General features: G+C 48.6%; 1 protein-coding gene and 1 long non-coding RNA gene across 4 annotated transcripts in view; one reads left to right on the plus strand and one right to left on the minus strand.

Annotated features, from left to right (window-relative positions):
• Positions 1-19584, minus strand: part of Il6ra (interleukin 6 receptor, alpha) — a 43873-nt gene that overhangs the window by 2120 nt on the left and 22169 nt on the right. The window contains exons 2-9 of one of the 2 annotated variants that reach the window (NM_001310676.1): positions 18794-19030; positions 17744-17867; positions 15579-15763; positions 15099-15265; positions 14459-14600; positions 7406-7449; positions 6401-6470; positions 5366-5465 (exon numbers count right to left, since the gene is read on the minus strand). In NM_001310676.1, the coding sequence (NP_001297605.1) occupies positions 5366-5465; positions 6401-6470; positions 7406-7449; positions 14459-14600; positions 15099-15265; positions 15579-15763; positions 17744-17867; positions 18794-19030 (1069 nt within the window). Of the gene's footprint in view, positions 1-5365; positions 5466-6400; positions 6471-7405; positions 7453-14458; positions 14601-15098; positions 15266-15578; positions 15764-17743; positions 17868-18793; positions 19031-19584 lie in introns of both variants that reach the window. The other variant, NM_010559.3, reaches the window with a different exon arrangement.
• On the plus strand, positions 661-18800 carry Gm46811. Of its 2 annotated transcripts, none has more exons than XR_001783919.2 (3): positions 661-1090; positions 14449-14617; positions 16942-18184. It is a non-coding gene; the product is annotated as a predicted gene, 46811 (long non-coding RNA). The 2 variants fall into 2 exon arrangements; XR_001783918.2 differs by lacking the exon at positions 16942-18184 and adding an exon at positions 18191-18800 and having other exon boundaries at positions 662-1090.

Raw genomic sequence — 19584 nt, forward strand, 5'->3', positions numbered from 1 at the left:
GCATGGTGAGAAACCCTATCTGCAGCAGCAGCAGCAGCCGCCTGCCTCAGTTGGTTAGGTGTGTCTAGGTTTGGCTTACAGAAATGCCGACTATCTGGCTCCCACATCATCCCCAGAGGTCCCACAACACCCTGAAGAGCTGGTGAGTTTCAAAACTACCTCAAGACCATATCTAACTTACAAAGGGAGAGAAATCTGAAGTGTTCCTTTATGCACTTCAAAAGTCACCTGACACATCCTCAATCTGCCCAGGGCCAGAGGCTGTCTGTTGGGCTCACATTATCAGGTCTCTATCCATTCACGTTTAAAAAAAAAAAAAAAAAAGCTGGGCGTGGTGGTGCACGCCTTTAGTCCCAGCATTTGGGAAGCAGAGGCAGGCGGATTTCTGAGTTCAAGGCCAGCCTGGTCTACAGAGTGAGTTCCAGGACAGCCAGGGCTACACAGAGAAACCCTGTCTCGAAAAACCAAAAAAAAAAGAAAAAAGAAAAAGGAGGTAGGTGGCAGAGATGGCTCAGCTGTTAAGAACACTGACTGCTCTTCTAGAGGTCCTGAGTTCAATTCCCAGCATCAATTCCCAGCATCCACATGGTGGCTCCCAACCATTTGTAATGGGATCTGATGTCCTCTTCTGGTGTGTCTGAAGACAGCTACAGCATACTCATATACATTAAATAAGTAAATATTTTTTAAAAAGAGGAGAGTATTCTTTCAGTGGGGAAGGAATATGGAACTCCGTCCAACAAAGGCTGTCAGGAGCAGATCACTCTCACAGCCTGCAATGGAGAGCAGAGAACAGGCTGTGTGGTCCCTAGTAGCACTCTATCCAGCCCTCTATATTCAGTACCTCAGTCTCCAGACACCTCCACCCACCCCACCCCAGCAGGGAGAGACTGCACCCTCTGACAGGGGCACCACTGGGCACGTGTTGACTCATCTGACAGGAAAGTCAGTGGTAAGCCGGAAGAGATAGGCATCGCCCTCATCACAGCCTCCTCCGTGCGATGTCTGGGCCCGGGGCCAGGCTCAATAACCATGAGAGAGTCACCTGACAGCTGGAAGAAAGCTGAGCCACAGATACAGATCTGCAAAGGTATGACGGGGGCTCCTTCCCAAGGGGCCCTTGGCAAGGTGTGCTGAACCAGGGCCTCCTCTCTTCCCTTTGACTTCCTTCTCTATGGCTGACTTGCTATGTACTGATTCCAAAGTGAGAATAAGGTGACCCTCCCCCCCTAATCCCATCAGCTGCCATTACCTAAGGAAGTGCTAGGGTGGGGGAGGGAAAGCCAATGTCATAAACAAGAGTTGGGCATTTTTGGGGCTTGAAACCAGCAGACTATTCCTTGTTCTTGTTATGATAAATGATTGATAGCTGGCTCTGGATCTGCCGTTGGCTCTTGGCCTGTTATCCAAGCAACGTAAACAATCTGCGGAATGTTATTTGGCTGCAGGAAGACAGCCCAGTTATTGCGAAGGGGAGTGCGCTCAGTCACTGAGTGGAATTCTCCCTGTAAGAGGATTGAGGGCAGGCTGCTACACCGTGGACTGAAAAGCATTCAGACCCAGGAACTCATGTTCTGGGAACAGACCCTAGAAATGACTGTGGTGGTCTGAATAAGAATGGCCCCCATAGACTCATAGATTTGAATGCTTAGTCACCAGGGAATGGTTCTATTTGAAAGGATTAGAAGGATTTAGAGGTGTGGCCTTGTTGGAGGAAGTGTGTCACTGAGGGGGTGGGACTTGAGGTTTTAAAAGCCCATGCCAGTCCCACTGTTTCTCTCTGTCTCTGCCTAAGGATGAGAATGTAGCTCTCAGCCTCTTCTCCATGCCTGCCATGTCTGCTGCCATGCTCCCCGCCTCCAATTAAAGGTGGTGGTCATGGTGTCTTCATGGCAATAGAATAGTGACTAAGACAATGATATAAACATGGAAGAACTTTAGACACAAAGATGTCCAGCACAGTGCTGTTTTGTAAAAACAAAACATCTTCCAGTGCCTGATAACAGTTAACCTGGGAATCTGTACTTATAAGAGAAGCCTATTGCTAATAAATGTGAAGTTTATAAAGAATGTGAAAATATTTACAAAGTGAAAATATTTTTAAAAGGTAGGATTTGAGGGTTTTTATTATTGTTATTATTTTTAATCATAGGTATGTGTGCCTGTGTGTGGGTATGTGCTTGTAAATACACGCTAGAACAAGGTATTGGATCCCCGGTGCTAGAGTTACAGGTGGTGTAAGCCACCCAGTGTAGGTGCTGAGAACCAGCTCAGAGCCTACGCAAAGAGAGTAAGTGTTCTTAACTGCTGAGCCATCTTTCCAGCCCAGAATTTAGAGTTATATATACAGAACAATTGTGGCAAGTAATCGTAAAGACACACACACACACACACACACACACACACACACACACACACACACGCACGCACGCACGCACGCACGCACGCGCGCGAGTGCAGAGGGGCTGGAGAGAGAGCTCAGTGGTAGAGCACTTGCCTAACATTCATTAAGCTCTAGACACTTAGCAAACTGCCTGTAATAAAGCACAACTGTTACTGATCTCATAAACACACTATGGAAACCATCTCTGTAACTGGAAGGACTGTGGTGGTTTGAATGAGGATGGCCCCCACTGGATCATGTGTTTGAATGCTTGCTCCCCAGTTAGTGCAACCGTACAGTAAGATTAGAAGGTGTGGCCTTGCTGGAGGAGGTGTAGAAGGGTTCAAAAACCCTCACTATATTCAGCCCCTCCACCCCACCCCCATCTCTCTGCAGATCAGATGGGAGCTCTCAGCTCCACCTCTAGCTCCAGCTCTAGCACCATACCTACCGGCTGCCCAGGCTTCCCAACATCATAGACTAAACTTCTGAAACTGGAAGCAAGCCCTCAGTTAAATTCTTCCTTTCATAAGTTGTTCCGATCATGGGTGTTTTCTCGCAGTGAGAGAACAGTAAGTGAGACAAAGGATAAACTAGAGAACCGTGCTTTCCTTTTGAAACATTCTTTCTGAGATCACTAAACCAGTTGAAGATGCTTATACCTAGCATGGGCACAGACGAGCAGGACCAGAGGCCTGGACGTGGCCGATAGATGCGCCTAATCTGCAGTCTGTGGACAGCATGCTCCCCTGGATGGCTACCAATACAGCCCAACACAAAACCATTAACTAACTTATTTGGGGGACTGGGTCTCACTCTGTAGCTCCCGCCGGCCTTAACCACAGTGTCCCTGCTGCCGTGGCCTGGGATTCTAGGCTGGGATTCTATCCCACCCAGCAGCAATTTAAGAAATATCGGAATGGGACTTTGTAACTAGTCCAAAATGACGTTGTTTGTGTTTGGTTTGTTGGGTTATTTTCCTCTGTTTGTTTGGGTCAGGTGGCCCCTCATTAGGTGTCCCCCTAAAACTCACTATGCAGATCACCCTCAACTGGAATCCACAGAGATCCTCCTGCCTCAGCCTTCCCAGGGCTAGGACTGTTGTCATGTGCCACTACGCTTGGTTTTTATGGATGGGTTTTAAGCTGTAGGTGTACAGCTAATGGTTTAAGTCCATTCCAGGAAAATGAGCAGAAAAATAACTGTTAGCAGAAGCCCGTTTTCTCAGTCCTGGGAGAACTGATCCCTGCAGTTGTGACCTCCTGCTAAGGAAGGGCAAACTTTTGATGGTAGTATATTTTAGTTGTTTTCATTTTCTCTAACGTTGCTAGAGAAATATTTAGAAAACTATTTAGCTCGGGATATAAACTAAATGTTCTAAAACTATGCTATCCTGACTGGCAAAACGTCAAACGCCTCCCACACGTGCAACCCAGTCGCTGTGGCTCAGCCGGCTTTTAACTCCCTGACTCTAAGTGAGAGTCTTTTCTTGCTAAGGAGTCTTAAAAGATAGAGGATGTTTTCATTATTTGAAATTACTAGGTTGTTTTGTTTTATTTTGTTGGAGGGGAGGAGGGGTTGGTTTTTCGAGACAGGGTTTCTCTGTGTAGCCCTGGATGTCCTGGAACTCACTTTGTAAACCAGACTGGCCTTGAACTCAGAGATCTGCCTGTCTCTGCTTTCTGAGCACTGGGATCAAAGGCATGTGCCACCAGACCTGACTTGAAATTACTAGTTTTATTAGGCAAGTGTCACCTGCCTATAATCCCAACACTTGGGAAGTGGAGACAGGGGGATAAAGAGTTTGAGACCAGCCTGGGCTTCGCTCTCTCTCAAAAAAAAAGAAAAAAAGAAAAGAAAAAAAAACTAAACTAAAACAAACAAACTGGCCTCTTTTACTAATAAATCTGCCTTATATGGAACAAAGTAGAAACTCAGCAGGTAGGAAATGAATTGCTAGTGTGTTCTTAGCACCGGCACGTCCGTCCCCAGCCAGTGGCTCCGGGGCTACAGGGGCTGCCAGCAGCCAGTGTCTGAGCCTAAGAAACAGGCAAGCAAACTGGTCTCTATGCTTCTCTATTAGCACATATAAGTGCTTCGTGGGGCCAACTGGGTTACCTCAGCCTATGTAGACGTGGTCCATAGGCTAGTGTCATGCAGCCCTGGCTCCTTGGACAACCCTTGGGGCCGCTTCCTTATTGGTTGGTTAAAGAATTTGACTGCATGAGCCTTAAGGCCCCATCCAATAAGCAGGCTTTGTGCCCTGTGCTCCTTACTGGGTGTACCCACACTGCCTCTTTCAGCTTTCGTTTCCTCCTTCATTCCTTCACAGGAAAATCATAATTTGGTGCCAGGGACATAGCTCAAAGCCAGAGCTCCTGCCTAGCCCTGGGTTCGAACTCCAGCACTGAAAATGAGGATCAGAACAAGAACAGCCCTGAGCTGAGCACAGCCTGATGCGGTTCTCAGTGTTTCTTGTCAGGCCAGCTCAGGGCTGATGTGAGGGCCTCAGGAGCTAGAAGTCTCTGCCATGGTCGTCCTCCCCCCCACTCCTCCTCTTCCTCCCCCTCCCTCCTCCTCCTTCTCTTCCTCCCCCTCCCTCCTTCTCCCCCTCCCTCTTCCCCCTCCCTCCTCCTCCCCCTCCCTCCTCCTCCTCCTCTTCCTCCCCCTCCCTCCTCCTCCCCCTCCCTCCTCCTCCCCCTCTCCTCTCCTCCTCCTCCTCCTCCTCCCCATGGCTGTGCTACTGTAGCTCTGCCCATGTCAGCACTTCCTTGTCAGGGCCTGGCTTCCTCACTACACAGTACCCATCCTGTCCCCTGGCCTCCCGCAGCACCTGACCCAGGACTCAGCATGTTACATGTTCATTTGTTGAATGAAGAAATGAATGAGCAAAGTTCCTTAGGTTCTGATGAAAGCTAAGACGCAAGAGTACAGCCCAGAGCCAGTGCAGTACAGTACAATACAGTACAGGACCCGTCTCACCTCAGGATGATGAAGACACAGAGAAGCAACCCAAACGCCAAGCTTCCTCCAGCTACCAGGAATGTGGGCAGGGACATGGACGAGGATTCTTGCACTGGGGCTGTGGGCAGGGGAAGGGAATGATAGAAAAAAGGAAGGGACGGGGGAAGGGGACAGGACAAAAGGAAGGAAAGAGGGAAAAGAAAGTCAGGCAGCAGTTACTAGAAACTGAGCAGCTCGGGATGGCAGCAGAACTCTGAAGAGGCACTGCACCGACTCCTCCCACAGTGACTGAGGGAGACTGCACCATTCGAGAGCTCATATGGGGCTGATGCCCACTGCAGCCAACCAAAGGGCCGTTCACGCTCAGAGTAGCTTTCCCGGTATCCTTTACCCAGGCTCCAGGCAGAAGGCACATGAGAGATGGAGGATCCTAGGACTCTGTGGTGGTCACTGGGACCGAGTCAGGGAGACTCGGGAGCTTTCAATAAGTATTTGGAAGCAATTTCTCCACTGGGATGTCATCTCTGGCCTATTCCCAACTTGGCAGTCAAGCCACAGACATGCCATGTCCCTCCTCCTGCAGGACTCCCCACAGATCTCCCTTCCTGGCCAGAGTGTTCTGTCTACCTTTCCTAAGCCCCTTTCTTGCCTAGTCCCTAAAGAGAGGCCACTCGCTCTTGGCTGAGCCAGTGCAGCTATGCAAACAGGTTTCCTTCCACGGATGCTCTGTTTCGGTCTCCAGCAATGACGCTCATAGTCTACTCAGCCATACTGTGGACTGACCACATAAGCCTCCTGATCTGTGCCACTCTTCGCACGGGCCTCACCGTATCGTAGCAAACAACGGCAAGTGAGCATATGGAGTAATGACAGGCAAGCTGGTGCTGTAGCTCACCCGTGGCAGGTTCACCTAGCATGAAGACCTAGGTTTAGTCCCCAGTACTGCAAAGACTTATATAAAACAACGGAAGATCGTTGCCTCTGATCAGCTGCTAAGTGTCCAAGTGAGAGCTTTTCTGCAGGCCAGAGGAATAGCAAGACACTAGCGCTTACCGAGGACACTCGTTGCTTCTGTAGAACTTTCGTACTGATCCTCGTGGTTGGCAGAGTCTTCAACAGAGACCTAGGAGAGATGACCCTCACCATCAGCCTTCATAGGGACTTCTACACATCTTCCACAAAGCCACCACCTCCTTTCTGTGTCCTGAATGAACCTCTCTGTGCCCGACCTTCATCGACCACCTGTCACTGGTGTTATTTGTGTGCTCACTTCCCCTGTGCCAGGTGGAGTTCTTTCCACCCATGTCTCTGCCAAAGACACACAGGATGTGCTCGGTAAACACAGCCACTGTCCATGAGGTCTGTTGCCAGGCACGGTGGTAGCCTCCCAGGAAGAGCCGGTCCTAGCACCCCACCTGCACTTCGCCCTAGCCAGCTGTGGTGTGGGCAGATTTCTGAGTCCAGGTGGACTTACCGTCTGCTTCTAGATCTGAGAGATTTCACCCACACAGTGGAATGGGTGGCCAGTCTCAGCTCGTGTCAGTTCCCCTAGGACCTACCTGGAACTCCGCCTGAGAGAGAGGCAAGGACTCATCTGCCTTTGCCTATGAAGACACCAGATAGCCCCACAAGGACAGCCCCCTGAGGACATCCCTTCTAGGACAGCCCTGGCAGCCCTGTGTGTGAGGCCCAGACCCCTGCTTCCTTCTTTGTGTTTTGGGAGCAGAGAACAAAGACTCGAACTTCTTGTTGAGGGAATTAAGGACCACTCAGGAGAGAGGTGGGAAATTGGATTAGTAAAGGAATTTGTTAAGCAGCTTCAGCCATAATCCACTTCCCAATGCTTCATGATACCAGGCTGCCACAGGGGAGGGCTAAGATAAATTGAATCTGGTCTCAGACTAAGCTGTCAGTGGTATCCAAAGACCTCGGGATGAAACAGTAGCCACCAGGGCCAGGCAGATGGCACTTGACGGCCACATCTCTGGAAGACCCAGCTGGCACTGAAACCAGACTTGGGGCAGTGCATGCCCTGGCCCTTTCTGGGGGCAAGCTCACCTGTGTGGGGTTCCAGAGGATTCCTGCCGGGGTGGTCCTGGGCTCTGCTGGTAGAAGGAAGGGTTAGTGACTCATGGACCCTGGAACCCAGTCAGAGCAACCCAGAGCATCACAGTGCGCAGGGAATGGTGCCACCTGTAACACTAACTAACACTCAGGAAGCCCAGAAGGAGGAGTGCCTCCAGTTTAAGGCTGGTACAGAGGAGATCCTGTCTCAAAAAAAAAATTCTTTTTTCAATAAAATCCATAATATATTTTTTAAGCAGAATGCTAAGAACCCAGAACTCTCCAACATTAGGGGACTAGCTATGTCGATTATGATAAAGCCATATTACACAGTGGCCTGGAAAAAAAACAAAACAAAACTGTTTCACATTGCATGATGTGTATCAAAACATTACATGTTCCCACAACTATGCCTGATTATTCTGTATCTACTAAAAATACAAGTTCAGGGAGCGCACCTTTAAGCCCAGAACTTGGGAAATAGAAGTCAGCCTGGTCTTCCTAGAGCATCCCAAGCCAGCCAGAGCTACACAAGGAGATGGTGTCTTGGAAACAAAACAAAAACCAAAAAAGTAAAACTTCAAGTTTTAAGTGGTTACGAACACTGGCTGCTTTTCCAGAAGACCCAGGTTTGATTCTCAGCAACCACATGGTGGCTCCCAACCCTCTGCAACTCCCATGCCTCCTCAGTCCATCCGACCAGCCTCTGCAGGCACTGCATGGACATGGCACACGGCCATAGGTGTAAGCAGGACACCCAGAGACATACAATAAAAATGAAAAAAAAAAATCAATGAAAAAAGATGAGATAAATCTTTTTAAAATAATAAATAAATACTTCAAAATATGGACTTTAGAAAAACTTTGGAGCCGGGCATGGTGGCACATGCCTTTAATCCCAGCACTCTGGAGGCAGAGGCAGGCGGATTTCTGAGTTCGAGGCCAGCCTGGTCTACAAAATGAGTTCTAGGACAACCAGGGCTACACAGAGAAACCCTGTCTCAAAAAAAAAAAAAAAAAAAAAAAGAAAAACTTTGAAGATATACTATAACATATTTTAAAAAAGACATGTTTGATCCAAAGTTTCTAAAACTCGTTTATATTATCATATGTTATATATTGCAATATATATATATATATACACACAGAAAGGGAAAGGCCAGGGTGATACACATTGCAAGATAGGGGCACTCTGAACAGTAATTCCTTGAGTTTGCCTTTTTGCAATAAAATATATGAAGTGACTCGTGCCTGGGATCAGCCAGACACCCTGATAAAAAGGAGTCGGGGACAGCCACTCCCTTCATGGGAACTGCCTTCCACAGAAATCAAACTTGAGGGCAGGCCCAGAATGGGGCCTGAGGGACCAGCTCTGAACCTTGCCAGGCAAGGGATGGAATGACTCAGAATCTCTCGTCATCTCAGCGTTTTTTCCACTAAGAAGTTAAAAATACCACCAAGTATAAGACTTTCAGTGTCCCCAACTCTGGAGAATAACATATCACTAAGGGGCAGAGGACAGGGTGACCTGTTACTGATTGGGAGAGAATTTCCAATGGGCTCCACCACCTCCAGAAGGAGAGACAAGCACACAGCAACCCTGGAGATGTTGAAAGAAGGCCCAGAGAGGGGAAGTAATTTGTCTAAGTTCACAAAGCAAATTAACTCAGACTTGAACTTCTAATTGTGGCTAGGACCCAGCACCTCCTACCTTTGTGCTCCTCCCAACTTAGCATAATGAGCTGAGTTCAACCCACAGAAGGGTGTGTACAGAAGGTTGTACACAGAAGGGTGTGTACAGAAGGGTGTACACAGAAGGGTGTGTACAGAAGGGTGTACACAGGACAACAGAGCATGTGGTTGGCTGCTGCTAGATTCAAAGCTAAAACCAGGAAATGACTGCAGCAGTAAAGAGAAAAATAGGTCCAAGAACTGATGGCCATTCGGCCCAGAGGTTCCCCAGACCCAGACAAGTTCAACATCACATGGAACCTTTTTCAAGTCCTTAAAAACCTTTTTATTGCCCTACAGGTCTCAGAACCCTGGCAGCAAGCCTCATTGAGTCCCACTAGGACTGTGTACATGTGTGAATGGATGGACTGGCTTTGGAAGACAAGGCCTCTCTATAGCCTAGATGGCTTGGAACTTACTATGTAGACCAGCCTGACCTTTGATCTTGAATTCAATTTTTTTTTTAATTTTTTATTTGTTGGGAAAGGGGGTGAGAAAGGGTTTCTCTGTGTACCCTGGATGTCCTCTATAGACCAGGCTGGCCTTGAAATCACAGAATCCATCTGACTCTGTCTCCTGAGTGCTGGAATTAAAGGTGTGTGCCACCACTACCCAGTAAATTCAATTTTCTTAAATACCGGGATTACAAGTGTAAAACACCATGCCAGGCTCCCCACAGGTTCTGTGTGGTGAAAGGGTATTTGTTTTGTTTTGTTTTGTTTTGTTTTGTTTTGTTTTTGGTTGATGTTGTTTGGTTTTGAAACAAAGTCTCACATAATTTTAGTCTCACATAATTTTAGTCTCTCAACTGCCCTGGAACTCACTATATAATTCAGGCTGACCCCGAATTTAGGTTAACTCTCCCACCTTTGTCACCCAGGTGCTGGGATTACCAGCACAGGACACAATGCCCAGTGTTTTTGTCATTGCTGTTTTGATCTTTGAGGCAGGGTCTCATTCTGAAGTGGAGGCCAATCTGGAACTCACAGCAATCCTCCTGTTGTAGCCTCTCAAGTGCTTGATTACAGATGTGAACCATTCCAGTCAAGTGTTTGACTGGAATCTTCACTTTAAAGAAGATGGGGAGTGGGGCTGGAGAGATGGCTCAGCAGATAAGAGCACTCGCCGCCCTTGGATGGAACCTAGGTTTAGTTCGCAGCAGCCCCAAATCCTCTGTAACTCCAGTTCCAGGGGACCCAGTGCATTTTCTACCTCCATGGGTACCAGGCACACATGTGGCATACTGACATACACGCAGGCAAAACACCCATACACATCAAATAAAACTTAAATAAATCAATATGGGGGGTGCCAGCAAGATGCCTCACACAAGTCAGAACCCCCCCCCCCCAGCTTCTGGGGAAGGAGAGAATCCTTGTCTGGAAGGTCTCCCCCCCCCCCCCCAGCTTCTGGGGAAGGAGAGAATCCTTGTCTGGAAGGTCTCCCCCCCCCCCAGCTTCTGGGGAAGGAGAGAATCCTTGTCTGGAAGGTCTCCCCCCCCCCCCCCAGCTTCTGGGGAAGGAGAGAATCCTTGTCTGGAAGGTCTCCCCCCCCCCCCCCAGCTTCTGGGGAAGGAGAGAATCCTTGTCTGGAAGGTCTCCCCCCCCCCCCCAGCTTCTGGGGAAGGAGAGAATCCTTGTCTGGAAGGTCTCCTCTGACCCCCACACCTCACTCACATGCACACCACATACTGAAAACAAGTACATCTTTAAAACATGTAAAGATGGGGGAAACTGAGGCAAGAAAAAGGAAAATAACTTTCTCAAAGTTAATAGAAAGTGGCAAAGCTATAACTTTGCATGTTTATTTCCCCCATGTGTATGTGTGTGAGTGTGTGCATACTTATGTGTGTGCCCACGCAAATGTGTCCCGTGCCAGAAAACACCAAGTGCCCTGCTCCATCACTGTCTACTTCCCTCTCCCTGAACCTGGACCGAGGCTGGCAGACAGCAAGCCCTGACAGTCTTCTGTCTCTCCCCAGGAAAGCATCCCCTTAGCTCCCAAAGTGGCGTAAACCAAGTTTGTCTGGCTCCAACAGTGAACAGTTTTAAAAGCTTTAAAATACCGGCTTTGGATCTAAGGGTGTAGCTCAGTTTGGTCCTCAGCACTGTATAAATTGGGCAGGGTGGCACCGGGCTGGGGGACACTCCTATAATCCTAGCACTAGGGAGGTTGGAAGCAGGAGGAGTAGAGTCCTGGGTGACAGCCAGCTCACAGCCTGCTCTATAAATGCCACTTTCCAAGTCACTGAAGCCCAAGGCTCCGGGAGGCAGGTGCTGAGTTTGGGTTTTTGTTTTTTTTTTTTAGGCAGGTGTTAGTACTCCTAAGTGACAAATAACCAAACTGGGGCTGAGATAGGTACTTCCCCAAAGTCATAGTAACAAGGGACAGAGCCAGCTATCGGACCCATGACCGTCCATTCGACACCAAATAAGCACTGTGTGCCAGCTGCAGGTGAAGGCACAGGGAATGGAAGATTTGAGAAGAGTGCAGAAAAGGAACAGGGGGAGGAGAGTGGAGGAGGTGCACTAAGGAGAGAGCTGGACTGAGCAGAGACTGCAACCCAGAACCCTTGAACCCGCAAAAGCCCCATGAGGGTTCTATGGAGAGAATCAAATCATCTGTAGCTGGCAGAGTCCAGACTGTGAGGACTCTGCTTGCTGGAGCATCCCCAGTCCTGATAGTTACTGTGACCTCCTGCCGAAGCCCCAGCAGGAGAGGAGATGTCGTCAGACACCCCAACCTGTTCACTTGTAAAAGGAGTCAGAGCTGAAGCTGACCTCCAAAGAAACGAGGAGCAAGGCAAGAAGGCCACAGCTACCAGGGGGGTGTGGGCGTGGACTTCCCTCCCCCACTTTCCCATGTCAATTTGTTTCCTAAAGCAGGGAAACTGAGGCAGTGGGCTTCTAGACCAAGTGCCTCCTCCTGCCCGAGGTCCCCTCTGAGGGACTATGACAGAGAGTTATAAAGGTTTTCTTGAAGTATAAAATAACTGTATTATGTGCATGGCTTCCAACTCCTGATGCAAGCACGTGCACACACACACGTGGGAAGTGGGAAGGAGAAACAGACAGACAGACAGACAGACAGACAGAATGCCAGTTTTGATAAGTTGAAGGAAAAGTGGAACCTTTATAATCCCAGCACTTGGGGAACAGAAGCAAGTGGATCTCCATGAGTTTGAGACCAGCCTGGTCTACACTGTGCATTCTAGGCCAGAAACAGTAACACCCTATCTCTTATCAGCCACACACTAAAAGGCAGAGGCAGCCCAAGCTCCACAGTCAAATTTGGGGAAATGCAGCATGATGTTTGTGTACAATGGGACACTCCCCAGCCTCCAACAGGAAGGAAATTCTAGCTCACACCACAGTTTGAATTGACCTTGAAGGCACTGTGCTAAGTGAGATAAGTCAGACACAAAAGGTTTCCGTACAACCCACTTACTCGAAGTGTTTAAGGTGGTCAAACTCAGAAACAGAAAGTAGGATGGACGTCCCAGAAGCTAGGGAAGGGACGGGGATGGGAGGTAACTGTTCAAGGTGGAGGGATTCCAGTTCTGCAAGATGCAAATGATGTGGAGATGGATGGTGGACAGTGATGGGCTGCACGACGAACGCACTGAACAACGATTAAAACAGGGCTGGCCGTGTACGTGCAATGCCTCAGAACTCATGTTAGAAAAAACAGAACAGGCATGGGAGGGAGGCTGGCTGTGTGATCTCAGCACTGGGGCAGACAGTTAGGGAGGTGGGCCAGGAGCATCCCAGAAGCTCTCTGCCCCGCCAACCCAGCCCACTCAGCAAGCACCAGGCCACTGGGAATGCTTATAGCAAAACCTGATGGGTAGAGTATACAAGAAACAGCACGGCAGGTTGACCTCTGGCCTCCAAACACAAAACAAACAAAAACAGTTATAATAACAAGGCATGGTGGCTCACACCTATAATCAGAAGGCCATGTAAAGGGGGCTGGAGAGATGGCTCAGTGGTTAAGAGCACCGACTGCTCTTCCAAAGGTCCTGAGTTCAAATCCCAGCAACCACATGGTGGCTCACAACCATCGGTAACAAGATCTGACACTATCTCCTGGAGTGTCTGAAGATAGCTACAGTGTAACTTACATATAATAAATAAATCTTTAAAAAAAAAAAAAGAAGGCCATGTAAAAACCAGAGTTCAAGGGCAGAAAACATAATGAGGCCCTTCTCAAAAACCTCCTGCAAAAGAGTTTTAAAAGTAAATTTTACGCCATGCACACTGTACCACAATAAAAAACAAACAAACCAACTTTGGGTTTTTGTTGTAGTTGTTTGTTTTGAAAAAGGATCTAACTATGTAGATCAGGCTGTCCTTGAACTCACAGAGTGCCTTTGCCACCACCACACTTAGACAAAAGAAACTTTTGAAGAAGCTGTTTCTGGACCAGGCCAAGGATATAGATCAGTGGTAGAATACTTTATCATATATAAAACTTTGAGTTCCATAGTGCAGCAAAGGAAACAGTTGGGGCTAGGACTCTAACAAAAACCATGTGTGTGTGTGTGTGTGTGTGTGTGTGTGTGTGTGTGTGTGTGTGTGTGTGTGTGTCCATACTGTATAGAAGAAGGCACTGGTGTTACCATTATTATCTCCCCTGAGTCGCCCTGGAATTTCTGCTTTGTCAGAAGCATGTCGTTTAGGTTTGGATTAAAATACACTCAACACTCACATGTTGTGGGCTTCATCCTTTTTGTTTTTCGAGACAGGGTCATAGCAGTGAAAGGTGACCATGCTCATGCTTTGGGAGATTTCATTATGTCCCTCACAGCATTATTATTGGTTGATTTCCGAAGATAAATAGCCTTAGTCAATTAACCATGCCTATCATCCTTTGGAGCTCCTCCCATCCTTCTGTCCTTACCCCCTCCCTACTGCCCTCACCCGAGGCTCACCTACTAGAAGGACAGAAGACGTGTAGTGGGTAAGGAGAAACCCAGTGAGCTCCACCATCAAACACATGGGCAGCCAGCACCTTGACCCTACACACACACACACACACAGGAGCTACCAGACCTGGGCAAATAGAGCTAGGTACTGTGGCACACAGAATGACCCAGTACTTGGGAGATGGAGGCAGGAGAACCAGAAGTTCAAGGTCATGTTGACTACAAAGTAAGTTCCAAGGCCGCCCGGACTGAATGAAGCCCTTTCTCAATGAACTGAAATGAAGAGCGCACACTGACTGATTTAGCCTGCTTTGCCATGCAGTGCAAGACGGCTGATAGACTCACAAGCTGAAAGCTGTCCCATCCTCCCTCCACATAGACCCAGGTACCTATCCAAGGAGTGCCCGTGACCTCTGGGGACCATTCGCTCCACTGGCCAAGGTCAAGCTCCTCCTTCCCACGGACCTGGACCACGTGCTTCACTCCTCGCAAGGCATCATGGATGACGCATTGGTACTGGGCCACCGGGAGCTGAGGATGGAGACATGGTGAGTCTCAGTGGCCTCTGTGAGGCAATGCTACAGGGAGAGGGCACTCTTGACCACCCCGCTCTCCGCTTGGCAGAGGCTCACCCACCCCAGGGGCTGAGGTGGAGTCCTTCTCAAGCATTCTGAAGTCACTGTAGGTGACAGAACCCAGCATTCTTCTTAGGCCAATCAGGAGTCTGGCCTGGCATTGTTAGTCTTATTTTATAAAGACAGAGCCACCACTCATCAAGTTAAATGGCTCGCCGGAGACTATGAAGGATGGGGGGAGGGGCCAAAGCTGGACCAGAACCTACTTTACTTCTTTTCCACGTCCCCTCAGTCCTAGGGGCATTTTCCTGCTTCGATCTAGATCAGCTGGGCATGGGGGCTCACTATTTAGTTACAGCACTTGGGAACTTAGGAGGCTAAGGAAGATGGATTGTCATGAGGTAGAGGCTACGACAGGGTGAAACATTTTCTCCAAACAAAGGAAATGAATTACCAGCAACACCGTGAACTCCTTTGACCATACAGGTCGGTATCGAAGCTGGAACTGCAGCAAGTAGTAACTCGGGTCCCAGGTCTCAGGGTGCTGCCAGCTGACTTTGAGCCAGCGCGGCCTTCCAGGTATGGCTGATACCACAAGGTTGGCAGGTGGATCCGGCTGCACTGTGGAGAGGGAATAGGGCTTCTATGCAGGAGCAAGCACAGAGGAGACCCTCAAAGGCTCCGCAGACATCCCCACTGTTAGGCATGTACCACTCCCCAGAAATGGTAAAATTTTATTTATTTAGTGTAAACAGACCTCAGAGCCTTGCACCTGCTAAGCAAAAACTCACAGGAAGAACCCCCGCTCTCCTCATCTATTTATCAGCAATGCCCCCAGAAGACCCAGCTCCCAAGCCCCTCTGCACATCCTCCCTGCCTTGCCCAGGGATGGATCAGGAAGTGAAGGAAGTAGCTGCAGCGGGAGCTCCCTTACCCATTTTTAAGCTGTGAAACGCTTCGTTGTGGCTGGACTTGCTTCCCACACTGTTTGCAACGCACAGTGACACTATGTGGTATACTTTGTCACCCTCCAGGATCTCCACCTGGCAGGAGAAGCTTTTCAGCTGCTGAGAATACTGACAGGGCACCTGGAAGTCACTCTTCCCGTTGGTGGTGTTGCTGTGGGACACAACAGAGAAGGGCACAAAGGTTCTAGCATTTTTTTTGTTTCTTTTTCAAGAGAAAGAAGTCAGGAATTGGAAGCTTGAGAACTGATTCTAGCTTTCAGGCTTCAACTCAGCCAGTGTCTGCTCCTATTTAGTGTCTGTGACTTTCAGCACGCTTTTCAACCCAAGTGTTTATTTTCTCCCTAGAAAATAGTAAAGCTAAAGGCATTAGTGCCCGTCTGATAGGATCTTTGGCAGAGCCCAGCCAATGAGGGACAGGCGGAGGAGAAGGTCCCTCTGGTCTTATTCCCTTCCTGGGTCTTGTCCTTCGAACTATAAAGGATACACACAGAAATGAATAGGAAAAGCCCTTCCCTGTCCCAGGGCACAAAAGACCTGCCCTCAGGTGATATAGCAGAAATGCTGGCAAATCACCAAAGCACACATATAAAGAGGAACAGGAGGGATGGGGAAAATAGAAAAGAACTCAAAGACTGAAGATGGCCAAGGGAAGTCAGAAACCACCCCAGTGGACCCGGAAACCTGAGATCTCACCCACTTCCACTTTCCCTGCCACTAGAAAACAAGCGAGCAACCTCAGACTCAGATAAGAACCTCAGGCTCAGACCGCGCTGGTCGCCACACTGGTTTTGTAATGTGGAAATTCTCCCTCATCTGCTAGGGGTATTTCCAAGACCCTTCGGTGAGAGACCTGAGACTTCATGGTAGCAGGGCCTACCCTGGTACACCATGCCTTCCCAATGCCCTGCAGTACTGCCAGGCTCCCAGGTGAACCTCTGGCTCTCATGTTTTGTGCTCTTGATCACTGTCTGATCTTGTCCTAGGGCCAGGCTTGATGAACACAAATACTGGCAAGCAGATGATCAGGAGTTCTGTGGAACAGCACAGGTAGCTGGAGCTGATTCACAACCTGGGTGGGGTTACTTAGAATGACCCAATTTAAATCATGCTTTTGTTTACTTCTGGGAATTTCCACTTAATATTCTGGGGCCATGTTTGATCGGTAGTAACTACCAGGACCCAATAAGAAGGATCCATAAGAAGGAATACCACACTCTGACCACTCAAACTTTATTGGGAATATCTAGGCGTGAGAGGCGTGGCTTGTGGGTGGAGACTACAATTTCTCTAGCGTGCTACATTATACTTCTTCTTCCTCCCTGGCCCCAGGTCTCCATGCCATCTTCTAACAGGCAAAAGTCTGGATGGGTCGCACCTCACCCCCCCACCCATGACCACTCTCTGTATCCTGTCTTTATCATGCTCACAGGGCCAAGGTACCGATAGAAGCCTATCAGCCTCATTCCAAGCCCCCAGAGCCATTTGTCCCTTTCCTGTAGGACAACACCCAAAACCTTTGGACTTTGATGGAAAATGGGCTTGGGTTCTCTTCCCAACACTTAGAACCACTTCCTAGCTAGATGACCTCAAGCGAGTTAATCAGTCTCACTGAACTTCAGCGTGCATTTCCCACAGCTGTCGGGAAAGGTAAGTTGAATTGACCCTAGGGCCCAGTTCCTTTATTCCTAAGGATTTTTTTCTTTTTCTTTCTTTCTTTTTTTTTTTAATTTTTGAAATAACTGAGAATCAAAGCATGGCCTTACACATGTTATATGACAGACTTGGAAAAACTTTCTACTGATAAAACATCGGTCCTGGGACTGAAGAGATGTCTCAGTAGTTAAAGGCACTTGTTGCTCTTACAGAGGGTCCTGGAATCGACTGCTAGTACCCCCATGGTGGCTCACAACCACCTCTAACCTCAGTTCCATGAGATTCAATAGGCGTGCATATGGTGCACACACATGCTACAGGCAAAACATTCATGCACATAAAATAAATCTAGAAAAATTAAAAGGTCCCTGTCCACTCAGTCCAACAGCTGCCTGGAGGGTTCCACCCTGCTTCCCTTGGCTCTAGGACATCAGCAAGCATCAACTAGACTCAGTGCACAGCCCCACCTGACACTTACATTTTCTTTGCAAACAGCACAGCCTTCGTGGTTGGAGAGGGGGTGCTGCTCGGACGCCACTCACAGATGGCGTTGACAAGGGGGTTCTTCCGGAAGCAGGAGAGCTTGGGCTCCTCTGGGGGAACTGCAAGAGACTCAGCAGGATGAGGGGGTGCAAGGCCTCCAAGCAGACCTGCTCTGTGCATCATTACCTCCACCCCCACCCGCAGCTGAGGGGACTACCTGGTTCAGCTCAGAGCCACAAATGACAGGACTCCCTAGGGACATACTGGCCAAGGAGTCCCAGGCACAGAGAGAAAGGGCTGACTACAGCAGTGGTTCTCAACCTGTGGGTCGAGATCCCTTTGGCAAACCTTTCTCTCCCAAAAAAACATTTACATTACATTTACATAACAGTAACGAAGTTACAGTTATGAAGTAATAATGAAAATAATTTTATGGTTGGAGGTCACTACAACATGAGGAACTGTATTAAAGGGCCGCAGCGTTAGGAAGGCTGAGAACCACTGCTCTAAAGGGTTGAAAAGACAAAGATGCAAAAGGAGCACCTGTGGCCTCTCCTGATGTTAACACTGGACAAACGGACACTGGAAGGACTACACGGGACATAAGGAAGAACGTGGCTGAGAGCAGGGCTTCCACTGGAGCCAGGGAGCCCTTACCCTGCCAATCCTTGGTGAGATGCTCCCTCTGAGAGTCTCATGTGTGTTTCAGGGGTGCTGGGCAGTTTTCAGCACTTACTTTCTCTTTGTAACACTTTGCAACATGGAAACTTAGTAATAAAGTTCACTTTATTTTGCCAAAAGAATCTGAGGGGGTTAGCAGCCGCTAAGCTGAGGTGCCTGGCTGGGAGTCCAGGGCTATTAAATCTGCCAGATGGCTTCCACAGCTGGCTGGCCACACGCACAGGCCGAGCGGTGTCCCTTTTCCTGAAACTTTTGAGCCAAAAATGACAAAGTTAAAAGATCAGCCAGAGGATCTTTCTGGAATGCAGAGGACATTGAAGCTACCCTCGGAGCCACTTCCAAGGACACTGACAGCACAACTCACCATCCACCAGCAAGGGCACAGTCCCCACCAGGTGATCATTCAGGGAGCATAAATAGTCCCCAGTGTCGCTGAGCTGCACGTCCCTCAGAACCAGTGTGTTTCCTGTGGTAGTCCATTCTCTGTTTTGTGAGCCAGAGTACACCCAGTGAATGGTAACATTGCCTGCTGCTTCCTTCCCGGGGCAAATCAGGGTAACGGTGGCCCCTGGCAGGCTTGTCACTGTGCCATTTGCCACCTCTGGGGAAGAAAAACACAAAGTAAGCCTTGGCAACTGGAAAATGGGACTTTGTGATGACTTGGAGAAGTCCAAGGCCTTCACAGTAACACAGTGACTGTGGAGTCCTCCCACGGTCTAGCCTACACCACATCTGTCTGGCCTCCAGAAACCTCCCAGACCACAGAACTGTCTCCTACAGTACATCCTCTCACGCCATGATCCAGCAACCGAGCTCCCTTGATAGAAAACCCTGTGAAGAGACAGGTGAGGTGGTGCTCGCCTTTAATGCCTCCCATTTGGGAGACAGAGGTGAACAGATCTTTGAGAGTTCAAGGCTGAGGTCAACTTGGTCTACATAGCAAGTTTGGATCAGTCAGAGCTACATTGTGAGACCTTGCCATAAAAAAAAAGAAGAGAAGAGAAGAGAAGAGATGAGAAGAGAAGAGAAGAGAAGAGAAGAGAAGAGAAGAGAAGAGAAGAGAAAAGAAAAGAAAAGAAAAGAAAAGAAAAGAAAAGAAAAGAAAAGAAAAGAAAAGAAAAGAAAAAAAGAAAAGAAAAGAGCCGTTAGCCCCAG

This window comes from Mus musculus, chromosome 3 (genome assembly GCF_000001635.26).
Source record: "Mus musculus strain C57BL/6J chromosome 3, GRCm38.p6 C57BL/6J".
Taxonomy (NCBI): Eukaryota; Metazoa; Chordata; class Mammalia; order Rodentia; family Muridae; genus Mus; species Mus musculus.